This window comes from Penicillium waksmanii, assembly GCF_028829765.1.
Source record: "Penicillium waksmanii strain IBT 27052 chromosome Unknown utg000001l:1.0-4852451.0:1.0-4856178.0, whole genome shotgun sequence".
Lineage (NCBI taxonomy): Eukaryota > Fungi > Ascomycota > Eurotiomycetes > Eurotiales > Aspergillaceae > Penicillium > Penicillium waksmanii.
In genome coordinates, this window is record NW_026643248.1 from 1,111,607 (window position 1) to 1,126,057 (window position 14,451).

The following is a 14,451-nucleotide window of genomic DNA, read 5'->3' on the forward strand; positions in this document are numbered from 1 at the left end:
CTTTCCTTCTTCCCATCTCTTTTCTCTCTCCCCTCTCCCCTTCATCTTCCCTCATATTCTCCCTTCACTTCACACATCATGGCAGCACCCCAAGTCGTTGTGGTCGGTGGTGGTCGTACGTTCTCCCTCCCTCCCTCCTTCCCTCTGCCTTTCCCTTCCATCCTCTCTAACACTCCCCAGTATCCGGCCTCAGTGCCGCGCACACCGTCTACCTGAACGGTGGCAACGTCATCGTTCTCGACAAGCAGGCCTTCTTCGGTGGTAACTCCACCAAGGCCACCTCCGGCATCAACGGTGCCCTCACCCGCACCCAGACCGACCTCGGCATCCCCGACACCGTCAAGCAATTCTACGAGGACACCCTCAAGTCCGCCCGTGACAAGGCCCGTCCCGACCTCATCAAGGTCCTGACCTACAAGTCCGCCTCCGCCGTCGAGTGGCTGCAGGATGTCTTCAACCTCGATCTCACCCTCGTCTCCCGACTGGGCGGTCACACCCACCCCCGCACTCACCGTGGTCACGATGCCAAATTCCCCGGTATGGCCATCACCTACGCGCTCATGCAGCGCCTCGAAGAGCTCGCCGACTCCGAGCCCGGCCGCGTCCAAATCGTCAAGAAGGCCAACGTCACCAGCGTCAACAAGTCCGGCAACCACGTCACCGGCGTCACCTACACCATCAACGGCGAGACCAAGGTCGCCGAGGGTGTCGTCGTCCTCGCCACTGGCGGTTACGCCGCCGATTTCAGCGACTCCTCCCTGCTGAAGAAGCACCGCCCCGATACCTTCGGTCTCTCCTCCACCAACGGCACCCACGCCACCGGTGACGGACAGAAGATGCTCATGGAGATCGGCGCCAACGGCATCGACATGGACAAGGTCCAGGTCCACCCGACCGGTCTCGTCGACCCCAAGGACCCAGGTGCCAAGTTCAAGTTCCTGGCCGCCGAGGCCCTCCGCGGTGAAGGCGGTCTCCTGCTGAACAAGGACGGAGAGCGATTCTCCGACGAACTGGGTCACCGTGACTACGTCTCGAACCAAATGTGGATCGAGAAGGAGAAGGGCAAGTGGCCCATCCGCCTCGTTCTTAACAGCAAGGCCTCCAATGTGCTGGACTTCCACACCCGCCACTACTCCGGCCGCGGTCTGATGCGCAAGCTCACTGGCAAGCAACTAATCGAGGAGATCGGCTGCGGCGAAGCCGCTCTCAAGAAGACCTTCGATGAGTACAACCTCATCGCCGATGGCAAAAAGAAGGACCCCTGGAACAAGAAGTTCTTCCACAACATGCCCTTCAAGTTGGACGACGAGTTCCACGTCGCGACCATGGAGCCCGTGCTGCACTTCACTATGGGCGGTATCGAGATCAACGAGCACGCCGAGGTCCTGAACTCGGAGAAGGAGCCCTTCACCGGCCTCTATGCCTGCGGTGAATTGGCTGGCGGTGTTCACGGCGCTAACCGTCTCGGCGGTTCTTCGCTGCTCGGCTGTGTTGTCTACGGTCGTGTCGCTGGTGACTCTGCTTCCCAGCACCTCTTCCAGAAGGTCATTAATACCGGCTCCTCTGCTGCCCAGCAACGTCTCGGCCAGATCTCCCTGCACATCGACCCCAATACCCCCGGCAAGATCTCTGTTGAGTGGGCTGGTGCCGCTCCCGGTGGTAGCTTGCCTACTGTGGCTGCTGCCCCTGCTGCTGCCGCTGGCCCCGCCGCCTCTGCCCCCGCTGAGCAGGCTAAGCCTGACCCAGCTAACTTCCAGATCCCTGAGAAGGAGTATACCATGGAGGAGATCGCGAAGCACAACAAGAAGGACGACCTGTGGATTGCCGTCAAGGGTATCGTCCTAGATGTGACTAACTGGTTGGACGAGCACCCCGGCGGTGCGAACGCTCTGTTCAACTTTATGGGCCGTGATGCTACTGAGGGTGAGTCAAGCCCCCCTACCTAGCCCCTACCCCAATCATCTGATGAACGTATACTAACTGATGTCTATCGCAGAATTCGCCATGCTCCACGACGACGAGGTTATCCCCAAGTACGCTGCCCAGACCGTCATCGGCCGCGTCAAGGGTCAAACTCCCAGCCTGGAGCTGTAGATGGAGTAATCCTGTCCCTCTCCATATGTGTGCAGTGTGCCCTCTTTGACAAAACCTGATCTTTTGCTCTCATACCCCGTTCTTCTCTGCGATGCGATATTCTGCCATGTTCTTACGATATACGATGGCGTGGTTTGGACTGACTGTGATTGTGACTGTGACTGAATTGGTATTGGTTGGTCTGGTCTAGTCTGGTCTAGTCTGGCCCGTTCGATCGAGGGTGCTCTCTTCGTGTAACATATTTTAAATGCATTATTTAGAGATGTTTTGCCTCGGCTCTTTGCTTTCTTTTCTTTTTTTTTTCTTGCTTCTTCTTGCTCTCTTAATGTATGCTCAGTAGACCTTGATACTTGGTACTTGTATCCTCAAGTTAGTAACGCCGAGGAACTCAGGAACAGCGTAGTACTAGTAATGAGGAAGTGGACTTGGTCCGACCTGCTACGGAATAATTAGTACTAGTGTTTAGGTACTTTACCTCGGCTAATCGACTCGGACAATCAACCCTAATCCAATTCTCTACATAAGTAAGAACCCTATAACCTACTACTCTACCTACTCAGGCGGATAATGTTACTTCAAGTTCAACCTTGAAGTTTTCCTACTAAGCATAACATCTCGTACTAGTACAATAGACATACACATCGTAACTACTTACTATACATGCAGAAACTCGGACAATCTATCTCTACTCCCTCGTCTACCAATTCACCGCCAAATCTGAAGTCTACCTCTACTACCTCTCAAGGCTGCTAGTACTTATGTACTACTATCCACCCATATGTTTCAAAATCATCTTCAACCTCCTAACAGCCGGTCCATCCCCATCATGCCCCTGCCCTTCAACATCCCCCTCAACACCCTTCTCCTCAATCTCCTCCCTCGCCGCCTCAAGCGCAGGCCTCAAATATCCCCAAACCTCATCATGATACCGCTCCTGCACACCAACCCACTCATTCGAGCCCGGTAATTCAGACAACACTCTATCTCGAAGCGAGACTGCTCCGGCTCCGACCCCGGCTCCGGCTTCGGGGTCGTGCTCGTTTAGAAATGCGTCGATGTCTGGAACTAGACTAACTGAGGACAGTGGGACGGAGCCTTGTGGGATTGTTCTGTTGTCGAATCCAGATCCAGATCCAGGACCCATCCCAATGTCCATATCCCTACGAAAAGACTCCAACATCTTGACCTCCTCATCCGAGAGAGGCGCCAATTGCGCCTCAAGGTCGAGATCCACGTTATAATTCTCGTCGTCGTCGTATCCAGCTGCGTCGAAAGATGGATCTGAGAGGAGTGCCGAGATTGCGTCACCGTCTGTTGAGACGGGAGTGTATGTGTGCGTTGGTTCTGCGGTGAAAGTGTGCGGACTAGCACGTTCCCAAGCTGTGGTGTATTCTAGTTGGACTGGGTCTTGGAGTCTGTGTTTTCCTTTCCAGGGGCCATTGTTTGATTGGAGGGTTTCGTGGTCGTGGTCGTGGTCATGGTTGTTTTCGGATTCGTTTTGGCTTAAGTTTGATCTATTTATGTCGGCGTAGGTGTCGGTGTCAATGCCTGTGATTGTGCCAGTGCCTGTCTCTGCATCGTAGTATGCTCGGCCGTAGGTCCCGATGTCGGTGTAGACGCGTTGGAATTCTTCTTCGGTTAGGTTTGGGATTGAGAATGCGCCTGGTTGGTTGGTGGTGGTGGTGGTGTTGCGGAAGGTTGGTGCGGGTGTGTGTTGTTGTGGTTGTGCGGAGGATGAGTAGGGGGCATGGTTGTTTGAGTTTGTGGCATAGTTTAATCCAGAGCCTGAGGCTGAGGCTGAAGCTGAAGAAGAGCTTGCGGTTTTGCCCTGTGTTGCTGTATTGAGGGTCTGCGCGTAGTCGCTTGGTCCTGTTAAGGCGGAGCGGGCGAGGCCGGTGGCGGAGGATTGGATGCGGGTTGCGAGAGAGGGTTGGGAGGGAGGGTTTGCATTGTTGCTTGTGCTTGTGCTTGTGTTGGCGCTTTGGCTTGGGCCTGTGCTCGGGTGTGAGGGGTTTGCGGTTGAGCTGGAGGTTGAGCTTGAGGTTGGTGCGGCCTTGGAGTCGGGCTGGCGGGCTGGCGGTGTACCCCGCATGTTCGGGTCGGTCATGGCGGTGAACTGGATGGAGGATTGTTCCTTGAAGGATTGGTTGTTGTTTGAGAGAGAAGGACCTTTTTAAGTGCCAGTAGGTAAAGGTCAGAGGGATTGGAGTGAAGGAGTGGAGGGTGGATGCCCATGTGGTTTAGACCGGACAAAGTAGGAACATGTGAAGGCCGGATGGATGGGTACTCGTACTAGTAATAGCAGAGCGACTACCGTAGGTAGTACTGGTAGTATTCTAAACTAAATACTATATTTAATCAATGAGCACAGTAATTCAGAGGTCAGGTCTAGAGATAATTTACTAGTAAATTTTAAACCATACCTAGGTAGGCATTGTTGGATCGGAACTTGAGTCATCTTATATGCTCCAGGCTGTTCTATATATTGGGGATCAATTGCCGCGGTAAGAGTGTGGATATACAACTTGAAGCACTCTTTCAAGTTTACTATTTTACCAGGTGGATCCTATCGAAACTTCATGCTTACATACTAGTAAGTACCTACATAACTAAGTAAGAGTGGAATGGTTAGATGCTAGTAGTACTACTAATAGTAGTATCTGCCTATGGATGACGACAGAGGCTGGGCAGTCTTATACTTGTAGAACCAGAGTACTAAGAGCTGGATAGTCTAGGTAAAAACAATGATATGTACTTATATATCATATTAGCACTAGTATCTACATCTCCAATATTTATCTACTAGTAGTATAATATACTGTTAGAGTATATACTATAGCCACTGCGATAGTGTGTATACTCATGCCCCACCCGATGTTGCACTGTGTAAATGGTTGATGTCAGGATCGGTAGTACTAGAGTATCTGGGCACAGTACTCAGTATTAACTAGGACTACTCACAGACATGATTATTCCTACGTAGCATAGCAGTATCTATTCTGCTATACTAGTTGTACCTCCTAGTAACTATCTAGTGCTGCCCTGCCCTCTGCCCACCACCACCACCACACTCCCACCGCTGCTCAAGCTCTGCTTCGGGCCCACCCAACATCCACGGCTGGTTTGCTTCCCCTCCTCTCTCCCCCTCCTACTACCTCCTCCTATCTCAACCCCCACCACCACCCCCATCTATCTTGGTTTTCCTTTGGCCTCTCGTGAGACCTTCTCCCCCTCGATTCTTCGTGGGTTCGCTTCCGCCCTCTCTCCCGCGATCCCGCCATCGAACCCCTCGCTCCGTCCTTTTCAACCCGATTGCTCCCCCCCCCCCCCTCCTCCAGCTCGCCCTACAACCATTGATCATCGCTCGCCGACCGATCTGATTTTTGGTCGTCGACCCTCCGTCATTTCTATCGCTCTGATTGTCGCTTTCCCCGCCTGCAATAGAGCTCGCCGTGCCGAAGAAAAATCAATTCGGGCGCAGCGGCTTTTCTTTCTTCACCGTCTCCAACCTTGCATCGGTCTTCGCCCATCCGTCGCGATCACGGGCGATCTTAGAACGAAAAGATGGTAGACAGAGATCCAGGCTCACCCACCTGGAAGTTCACACAGTGAGTCTTTCGGTCCAAAGGGGACGACGCGGTGGGGTTGTGCGGATGCCGCCCAGTTGGCTTCTCCCAGAGCGTACTTTGATGGGTCGATCATGCCTCATGGAAGCGACGAATCGGCGGAATACCGTGAATTATGGCTGACTCGTGGGATGCAGATGTTTCGGAGATAAAGGCGATGTAGAGGATATCACAGAAGGTACCATTCTCTTCTTTTTCGCCTCCGAGAAAGGACTCTTGGACTGACTCTCTTCCCCGCCAGCTGATATCATCTCGACCGTCGAATTCGATCACACTGGAAATTATTTGGCTACAGGAGACAAGGGTGGACGTGTGGTTCTGTTTGAGCGAAACGAGACGGTAAGCCAGAACTCACTTAACTCGGACCGGAGAGAAGGAGGCGGGGAAAAAAACCCTATGAAAAAGAATCACCATCACTGACACTGTCATTTTTCTCTCCTCCGCTCAGAAAAAAACCTGCGAGTATAAGTTCCATACCGAATTCCAATCCCACGAGCCCGAATTCGACTACCTCAAATCGTTAGAGATTGAAGAGAAGATCAACAAGATAAAATGGTGTCGGCGACAGAATGCATCACACTTCCTCCTTTCCACAAACGACAAGACAATTAAGCTGTGGAAGGTGTTTGACAAGTCTCTAAAGGTGGTCGCTGAAAACAACCTTTCGAATGAGATGACTCCGGCCCCCGCCATCGGAGGGCTCCCTCGTGCCCCCCGTGGGACTTTCAAGGACGCATCGGCATTGAAGCTGCCCCGATTGACACACCATGATACTGTGGTCGCTGCTGTCCCACGGAGAACTTACGCGAATGCTCACGCGTACCATATAAATAGCATCTCCGTGAACAGTGATGGCGAAACCTTTATCAGCAGTGACGATTTGCGAGTGAACCTGTGGAACCTCAACATCCAGGACCAAAGCTTCAACATTGTGGATATCAAGCCTGCAAACATGGAGGAGCTGACTGAGGTTATCACCGCGGCTGAATTTCACCCCGTCAGCTGCAACCAGTTCATGTACGCCAGCTCCAAGGGCACCATCAAGCTTGCCGACATGCGCCAGCGAGCGCTCTGTGACGAACATGTGAAGCGTATGTACTGCAAAGAAGCAAACAATTATTTCCACCGATTTGCTCTGGAAGGAAACTAACCATTTTTTCTTTTTCTATTTAGAGTTCGAACAAGAAGAGGATGCATCCTCTCGCTCTTTCTTTTCCGAGATCATCTCCTCCATCTCCGACGTTCGATTCTCACACGACGGCCGGTACATCGTGTCTAGGGACTATCTGACCGTGAAGATTTGGGACGTCAATATGGAGCGTCAACCGGTGAAGACCATTCCCATCCACGAGCACCTGCGCCCCCGCCTGTGCGATACATACGAAAACGACAGCATCTTTGACAAGTTTGAGGTCGTCTTCTCGGGTGATGCCGAGAATGTCATGACCGGTAGCTATAACAACAACTTCATGATCTACCCGACAGAGGAGGAGAAGGAGACGGAGATTGTCCTACAGGCGGACAAGTCGGCCTTCAAGGCGAAGAAGGTTGGCGTACCGACCCCGATGAACAAGGGCAATGGCAAGAAGGCCGGCTCGAGGTCCGGCAGCCCCGCGGGTCCGGGCAGCCGAATGAAGAAGGAGACCGATGCCGATCAGATCGACTTCAACAAGAAGATCCTGCATATGAGCTGGCATCCCTTCGAGGATAGCATTGCGATTGCGGCTACGAACAACGTGAGTTCCTCTATTGATCAGATTTCTACCTTTCTTATTGCTAACCATACGTCTCTTAGCTATTCGTCTTCTCTGCTCTGTGAGGCCATACACATCATCGATAGGCACATCTTGGGAGGAATTCGAATTCGGTGACTGGGTGGAGGACTGGTGATTGAGAGAACAAGGACGCACCCAAAACGAACGAAAAAAAGAGCAAAGAAGAAAAGAACAGAAACGCAAATAATGCCATAGCAGCAAAGCCACAGGTTTCATAATTCAGGACTTGCACTCACACCTTGCACACCTGCCATGCACCACTTCCTCCACCTGTCTCGAAGTATCCCCTCGAACGATTCCCCCACCCCTTACCTTGTGCCTGCAGGCGTTGTACGGATTGATTCATGATAGAGAGAATGTTAAGCTCGGTTGGGGCGTATTATGATCGATCTTGTTGTGTTGGGCATATCCCATGGTAGTAATGATTATAGGAGTATCTTGTATGTAACTACACTTAGTTGGGGTAAACATGTCAAGTTCCTTAAACCACTCCGCTCTTTATTTATCTTAAAATAAATAATTATCCCTCATAGCTCTCACAGCTCTCAGTTTCCCAGTTTCCCCTAATTCGTACACTCAGTCAGCCTCTCCAGATTTTCCAGTTGATCCTCGGGATTTTCTGCCCGACTTTGCGGGCGATGACGAAGGCGGAAGGAATGTTTGCTTCCCGTCGTACGGAGCTGTGACGATACACTTGGTGCTTATATGTGCTGACCGCCCGCAAGGTCACCTTACCTCTGTACAAAAATGTTCTGCCAGACCGGACTAAAGAGAATCCGGGGCATCCCCCATTGGGACTAGCCGCAGTCGGTCAAGAAAGCCTCCACTGGAGAAGCCCGCGATCGGTCGCGCGCACTCCTCGTCTGCTATCGCTGGCTCTGCTCTTGGAGTATATTTACTGTTTGTTTTATTTTACAACTTCTGCCTGGTCATGTTGTGACTAGGCGCTGCTCGAGCGTCACCACTCATCCCACTCCGAGCCTTTGCGAAACGCCAACCGCGAAAAGCTGCTGGAGCTCACCCTCGTCCAGCCCATTCCACCACCCACACATCTTCCCTTCCCCCGTCCCCTCTCCCCCTCTCTCCAACTCATTGTCTCCTAATCCCCCGTTGTTCGACCTCTCTTCTTTCATAGCCGTTATTCGGCTCATGCCCAGATCATGAATTCTGGGAATGATAACTGGCACTCCCCCGCTGGTGGGCCTCCGTCGCACCCTGGCATGGACCAGATGAACCAACAACCTCGGCCCTTAGGGTCTTTCAGGTATGAACCTCATGGTTGTTCTCGATTGGCAATGGTCAGCGGCTAACCTTGCATCTTGCTGCTCTTCTAGTCAAAATCCGTCTCAACAGGGTCCTGCGTCGCAGCCCTCTGGGCCTGTCCTTCCTCCTCCGTCCGGTTAGCATTTCTCCCACACCTTTCTCTTCCACAATCCGCCCAATCGATCGCATACCCCTGGTGTGTACAAGAGGATGGACAACTAACTTGGCTATGCCGCTTCAAAGGTCCCTACCACCCCGCCGGTCAGTCAGGTGGCCACTCCCTCCCCGGACTGGCAGAACTGAGCCAAAGCCACGGGGCTCCTCCACACCAACAACCGACCTACGGACAGCATCCTCCTGGACCTTCGCACAGCTCAGGTCATTCTCTTCCCGGCATTGGCCAGGCCATGTCGCACGCATCCCCTCAGCTGAACCGTGACCGTGAACGGGACTCAAGGGAACGCGAGATTCTGGAGCGCGAGCGCCAACGTCAGGAAGAAATGGCCCACCGAGAGCGTGACCAGCGCGAACGCGAACAGATGGAGCGCCAACAGATGGAACGCCAGCGCGGCGAACACCACCCTGTCCAGAGCCACACCGGCTCGATCCCCCCTCCACCAGCCCGTGGCGTCGAAAGTTCCCAACTCTATCCATGGCCCGAATGGCCTCCTTTCGAACCTCGGTAGCAATCCGCAGAATGGACCCGGAGGGAGCGTACAGTCTTCCGGTGGTCCGGCCAGCCTCTTTGGCGGCCCGCAGATGCAGCAACATGGCGAAGGCACCCCTCGGTCGTACATGCAGTATCCCGGTGGGCCACCCATCATGGGACACAATGGGCAAGCACAGCAAATCCCTGGAAGTGTAGCGGCTCTTGCCCAGGGCCAACAGCCGATTCTCAATGCAAGTCATCCGATTGGACCCGCCGCATCTCTCGGAGAACCGAGCGCTAACAGTGGGTTTGTGGTGCAGGATGCCCTTAGCTACTTGGATCAGGTGAAGGTGCGGTTTTCCGACCAGCCTGATGTTTACAACCGCTTCTTGGACATAATGAAGGACTTCAAGAGTCAGGCGTAAGTATTCGCTTTCTCTGTGCAGTATGATTTGAACCTGGCCTGACCTTGCAAACAGAATCGATACTCCCGGTGTAATCCAACGCGTCTCTACCCTCTTCAATGGCCATCCAGCTCTCATCCAGGGCTTCAACACTTTTCTCCCACCCGGCTACCGAATCGAGTGCGGAACTGAAGACAACCCAGATGCCATTCGAGTTACCACACCATCTGGCACGAATACGCTGAGTATGCCGCGTGCAGGACGCCCATTCGAGACGACGACAATAACCGAATCCGGCCCCTCCAGCGGTGGTCCTGGACGTCCTGATTACTACGAGCAGTCTCGTCCGGGATGGCAGCAAGCTCAGCAGCCGCAGAGTCAACAACAAGCCCACCCGGGCTCATATTCTCCTGGCTCGCGTATGATGGGACCAAGCCTTTACCAGGAACCGCAAGGACCTGGCCAAGACCCTCACTATGGCTACCAGACCCAAGAGCAGCAGGGTGCCGCGGCGCTGTCCCACCAGCAGGATCACCGTGGTGTTGCTCAACTGCAAGGCGCTGCCTCTGCCGCGTCTGCCCTGGGGAGACCCGGCATGATGCCCACCTCTGGCGCTGGTCCCAATGCCAGTTTGACACAACCGATGAACAGCCTGGCTGGCGTTGGTGGCATGCTTCAGGGAGGCGTTGCGGATCTAAATAAGCGTGGACCTGTTGAATTCAACCATGCCATCAGCTATGTGAACAAGATAAAGGTATGCTTATCTGTCCTGGTAATCAACTTTTGAACACAACTAACCATGAATTCAGAACCGTTTCTCCAGCGCACCAGAGATCTACAAGCAGTTCCTTGAGATTCTGCAGACTTATCAACGGGAGTCCAAGCCCATCCAGGATGTTTACGCACAGGTTACCCAACTGTTTAACACTGCTCCCGACCTTCTGGAAGACTTCAAGCAGTTTCTTCCTGAGTCTGCGGCACACGCCAAACAGCAGGCGGCGGCGCGTGCCGCGGAGGAGAACATTCCTGTCAGTAATATGCGGGGTGACCCTATGGCCATGTCCCAAGCTGCGAACCGAGATGCGAAGAACTTGCCTCCCATGGGCCACTTCAAACCGCAGGATTCTGCCAAGGATAGCAAGAAGCGGAGAGGCGGACCTGGCATTGGCGGTGGCTCTGTATCTGGCCCTGCTGGTGCAGAGGCTCGGATCCCAGAGTCTCAGATGCGTGGCCAGCCGGCTCAGTTCGCTAATGGCAGCAAGCGACCCAAGTTTCACCATGGGAAGCCATCTGGTGCGGATATCCCGAACGTTTCTCCTACCTTGATTCCCGCGCTCCCGGAGCCAGTTCCACCTAGTTCGTTGGCTACTCCTAGTCAAGAGGAGATTGCCTTCTTCGACCGTGTCAAGAAGTTCATTGCGAATAAGCAGACTTTCAGTGACTTTTTGAAACTGTGCAATCTCTATACCAATGACCTCATTGATCGTTTCATTCTTGTCAAGAGAGCTGAAGGCTTCATTGGTTCCAACGCGGAGCTCATGAGCTGGTTCAAGCGTTTCATGAACGTTGAAGAGCCTGAAGACAAGACCATTGACCCTAAGCCTAAGATCGAAGCCGGTGTTGTCAACCTTGCGCACTGCCGATCACTGGGGCCTAGTTATCGTCTGCTGCCCAAGCGCGAGAGACAAAAGGCCTGCAGTGGCCGTGATCAGTTGTGCTTTGAAGTGTTGAATGACGACTGGGCTTCGCATCCTACTTGGGCATCCGAGGACTCTGGCTTCGTTGCTCACCGGAAGAACCAATATGAAGACGCTCTGCACCGTATCGAAGAGGATCGCCACGATTATGATCATCACATCGAAGCTTGCACGCGGACGATCCAGCTCATTGAGCCGATCTGCCAGCAATTTTTGCACATGTCTGACGCTGAACGCGCTAACTTCAAGCTCCCCCCCTGGTCTCGGTGGACAGAGTGAGGCTATTTACCAGCGCGTGATCAAGAAGGTCTACGACCGCCAGCGTGGTGAGAAGATCATCCGCGATATGTTCGAGCGTCCTTGCCAGGTTCTGCCAATCGTACTATTCCGCCTGAAGCAGAAGCTGGAAGAGTGGAAAGCCTGCCAACGCGAATGGGATAAGGTCTGGCGCGAGCAGATGCAGAGAGCTTACTGGCGTAGTCTGGATCACCAGGCGATTGCCACCCGACAGACAGACAAGAAGCTCTTCATCGCGAAGAACATCCAGCAGGACTTGCAAGCCAAATTCGAAGAAACGCAAAGTCGCGCAAAGAGCGGTCTTCCCACGAAGAAATTCCAGGCTGAGATGCAATTCGACGATATCGATGTTCTCCTGGATACCACTCACCTTCTTTGCATGTTCATTGACCGCAGCACTTCCGGCTTTGGCGCTGAGCCGTCCAGATTGATTAACTTTGTCAAGGACTTTGTTCCTATCTTCTTTAGCCTCGATCGGGAGACCTTCCACGATTATATGGACGAACTCTCCATCGCCGCTACGCCTGCCGAGGAGCTGGAGGAGAACTTCGGCGCAGATGATACCTCCAACGCCAGTCGCAGGGTTGTTAACACGCAGAAGCTGGATCTCCTGCGTGAGGCTCTCAAGCAGAAGGGCGAGAAGGGCAGTAACCAAAACAAGGAAGATGTGGCTGCCGCTCCAGCGTCAGTGCCAGCACCTACCCAGCTTGCGACACCTGATGTCCGGGCCGCATCTGCCCCCGCATCCGAACCCGAGGAGGCATTTGACGTGGCGGAATTGAAATGGATGGAGCACCCTGGCCAGGGTAACTTCAACCTGGAGCGCGAGTACACTTTGAACGAGAAGTACAAGAAGACCGTGCACCACATGTACTGCAACCTCAACATCCTCTGCTTCCTGCGCACATTCGAGATCCTTTACTCGCGCCTGCAGCGAATCAAAGAACAAGAAGGCGAAGCCCGTGAACAAGTTCGCCGCGGCCTCCTGCCAAAGCCAGCCAATGATCTCTGCCTGATTGATCGATTCCCAGGAGATTTCTTCTACGACGTTGGGCCGAAGGCCAACCTCTACAAGCAGATTGTCCGCATGTGCGAGGAAGTTATTCGAGGGGATATCGACCAGGTTCATCTTGAGGAGACTCTGCGCCGCTTCTATATGCAGAGTGGGTTCTTGATGTACAATCTAGAACGTATCTTCTCGTCGATTACCAAGTTCGTGGCGTCGATCTTCACGGGTGATTCTCGGGATCGTAGCTCTGATATTGCGAACTTGTTCTTCAAGGAGCGTGAGAAGAATGAGACAACTCATCATCAGGAGATTCAGTATCGCAAGCAGGTCGAACGATTAATCAAGGAGGGCGATATTTACCGCGTGACCTTTGTAAGTCTGCCTCAGCCTCCCTCTTCTACCTCCCTCTTCTACCAAAAAGGAAACGAAAATAATAACTAACAATAACCTCACACAGTTCCCCTCCGACCGCCACCTCACAATCCAAGTAATGACAACCGAAGAATCAACGCTAAACCGCGAAGACCTCAGCCCAGAAGCCCGCTGGTCCTACTACGTAACAGCCTACTCAATGCGCGACCCAACAGAAGGGATAAAATTCTCCGAAATGCGCATCCCCTTCCTAAAACGCAACCTACCTGGCAAACTCGACGAAGACGAAGAATACGACCGCTTCTACCGCCGTCTCCAGCACTACGACGGCCTTGTCATCCGCATCTGCGCCAACAATTACACAATCCTCTACCAACCGCCCACGCACGACTGGTTCTGGCGCTCGAATGCGCCCGTGCCGGATAAGGAGGTTCTCGCACTTTCGGATCCCGAGGCTGCCAAGGCTCAGATCAAGGTTAAGAGGGAGGATATGGTTAAGGATGTCGCTGCTCTTAAGGAGAAGAGACATGATCGTTTTGTGGAGAAGTTTGTTAATAATCCGAACTGGGCTAAGGGGCTTAGTAAGGATAAGGTTGATGAGTCGAATTTGCGATTCCGCGATTGGTTGAATGGGAGTCTTGTTAAGGCTGGTGGGGGTGGTAGTCCCAGTCCTAGTCCTGTGACTGCTGCTGCGGCGGAGACTGCGACTGCGACTGAGAATAAGGATGCGGAGACTGCACCTGATGCTACCGGTGCCGTGGCCCCTGCTGATGTCCTGATGGAAGATGATGCCACCGCCCCTGAAACCGCCTCTATCCCTGTCCCCGAGGAGAAGAAGGAGGAAGGCGAAGGGAAAATCAAAGCGGACGATGAGAAGCCGGTCGAGGAGCAAAAGGCCGAACCCGAACCGGCAGATACAGAGATGGCGGACCCTGAACCAGTCGCTAATGCTGACGCCGACGCTGTCGGTGACGCAGCTGTCGGCGCCCCTGCTAAGACCGCAGAGCCCTCGACCGAGTCTTGAGTCTCAGACTGATTGAGCCTGAGTCGAGTGCGAGTGTAAGCTTGAATGGAAATAGCGATGCGATGCGATGTATTTTCAGGAATGTATGTGCGGTTGTCTGATTGATTGATTGCTTGGTTGAATTGGGCTGGGTCGGATTTGGGATGGAAAGTTGTTTTGCATGTATTTTCTTCTTTCTTTCTTTCTTTCTGTGTTTTTCCTTTCTTTCTTGTTTTGTTTATTTCATTTGCGAAGGGCACGG

The 14,451-nt window shown here is 53.1% G+C and overlaps 4 protein-coding genes across 4 annotated transcripts; 3 read left to right on the forward strand and 1 right to left on the reverse strand.

Annotated features, from left to right (window-relative positions):
* Positions 1-78: 78 nt before the first annotated feature.
* osm1 (putative fumarate reductase Osm1) lies at positions 79-2,094 on the forward strand (the record flags this gene model as incomplete). Its single annotated transcript, XM_057259616.1, has 3 exons — positions 79-115; positions 181-1,923; positions 1,997-2,094. 3 exons carry the CDS (start codon positions 79-81, stop codon positions 2,092-2,094), a joined length of 1,878 nt encoding a protein of 625 aa, XP_057127448.1.
* Positions 2,095-2,860: 766 nt separating this feature from the next.
* On the reverse strand, positions 2,861-4,201 carry N7481_000398 (uncharacterized protein; the record flags this gene model as incomplete). The annotated part of the gene is made up of 1 exon (XM_057259617.1): positions 2,861-4,201. One exon carries the CDS (start codon positions 4,199-4,201, stop codon positions 2,861-2,863), a length of 1,341 nt encoding a protein of 446 aa, XP_057127449.1.
* Positions 4,202-5,658: 1,457 nt separating this feature from the next.
* On the forward strand, positions 5,659-7,539 carry N7481_000399 (protein phosphatase 2A regulatory subunit CDC55; the record flags this gene model as incomplete). Its single annotated transcript, XM_057259618.1, has 6 exons — positions 5,659-5,702; positions 5,858-5,898; positions 5,962-6,059; positions 6,169-6,811; positions 6,894-7,456; positions 7,516-7,539. The coding sequence occupies 6 exons, from the start codon at positions 5,659-5,661 to the stop codon at positions 7,537-7,539; spliced, it is 1,413 nt and encodes a 470-aa protein (XP_057127450.1).
* Positions 7,540-8,655: 1,116 nt separating this feature from the next.
* On the forward strand, positions 8,656-14,210 carry N7481_000400 (transcriptional regulator SIN3; the record flags this gene model as incomplete). The annotated part of the gene is made up of 8 exons (XM_057259619.1): positions 8,656-8,759; positions 8,830-8,894; positions 9,002-9,440; positions 9,499-9,828; positions 9,887-10,565; positions 10,621-11,729; positions 11,785-13,186; positions 13,272-14,210. The coding sequence occupies 8 exons, from the start codon at positions 8,656-8,658 to the stop codon at positions 14,208-14,210; spliced, it is 5,067 nt and encodes a 1,688-aa protein (XP_057127451.1).
* Positions 14,211-14,451: the final 241 nt, after the last annotated feature.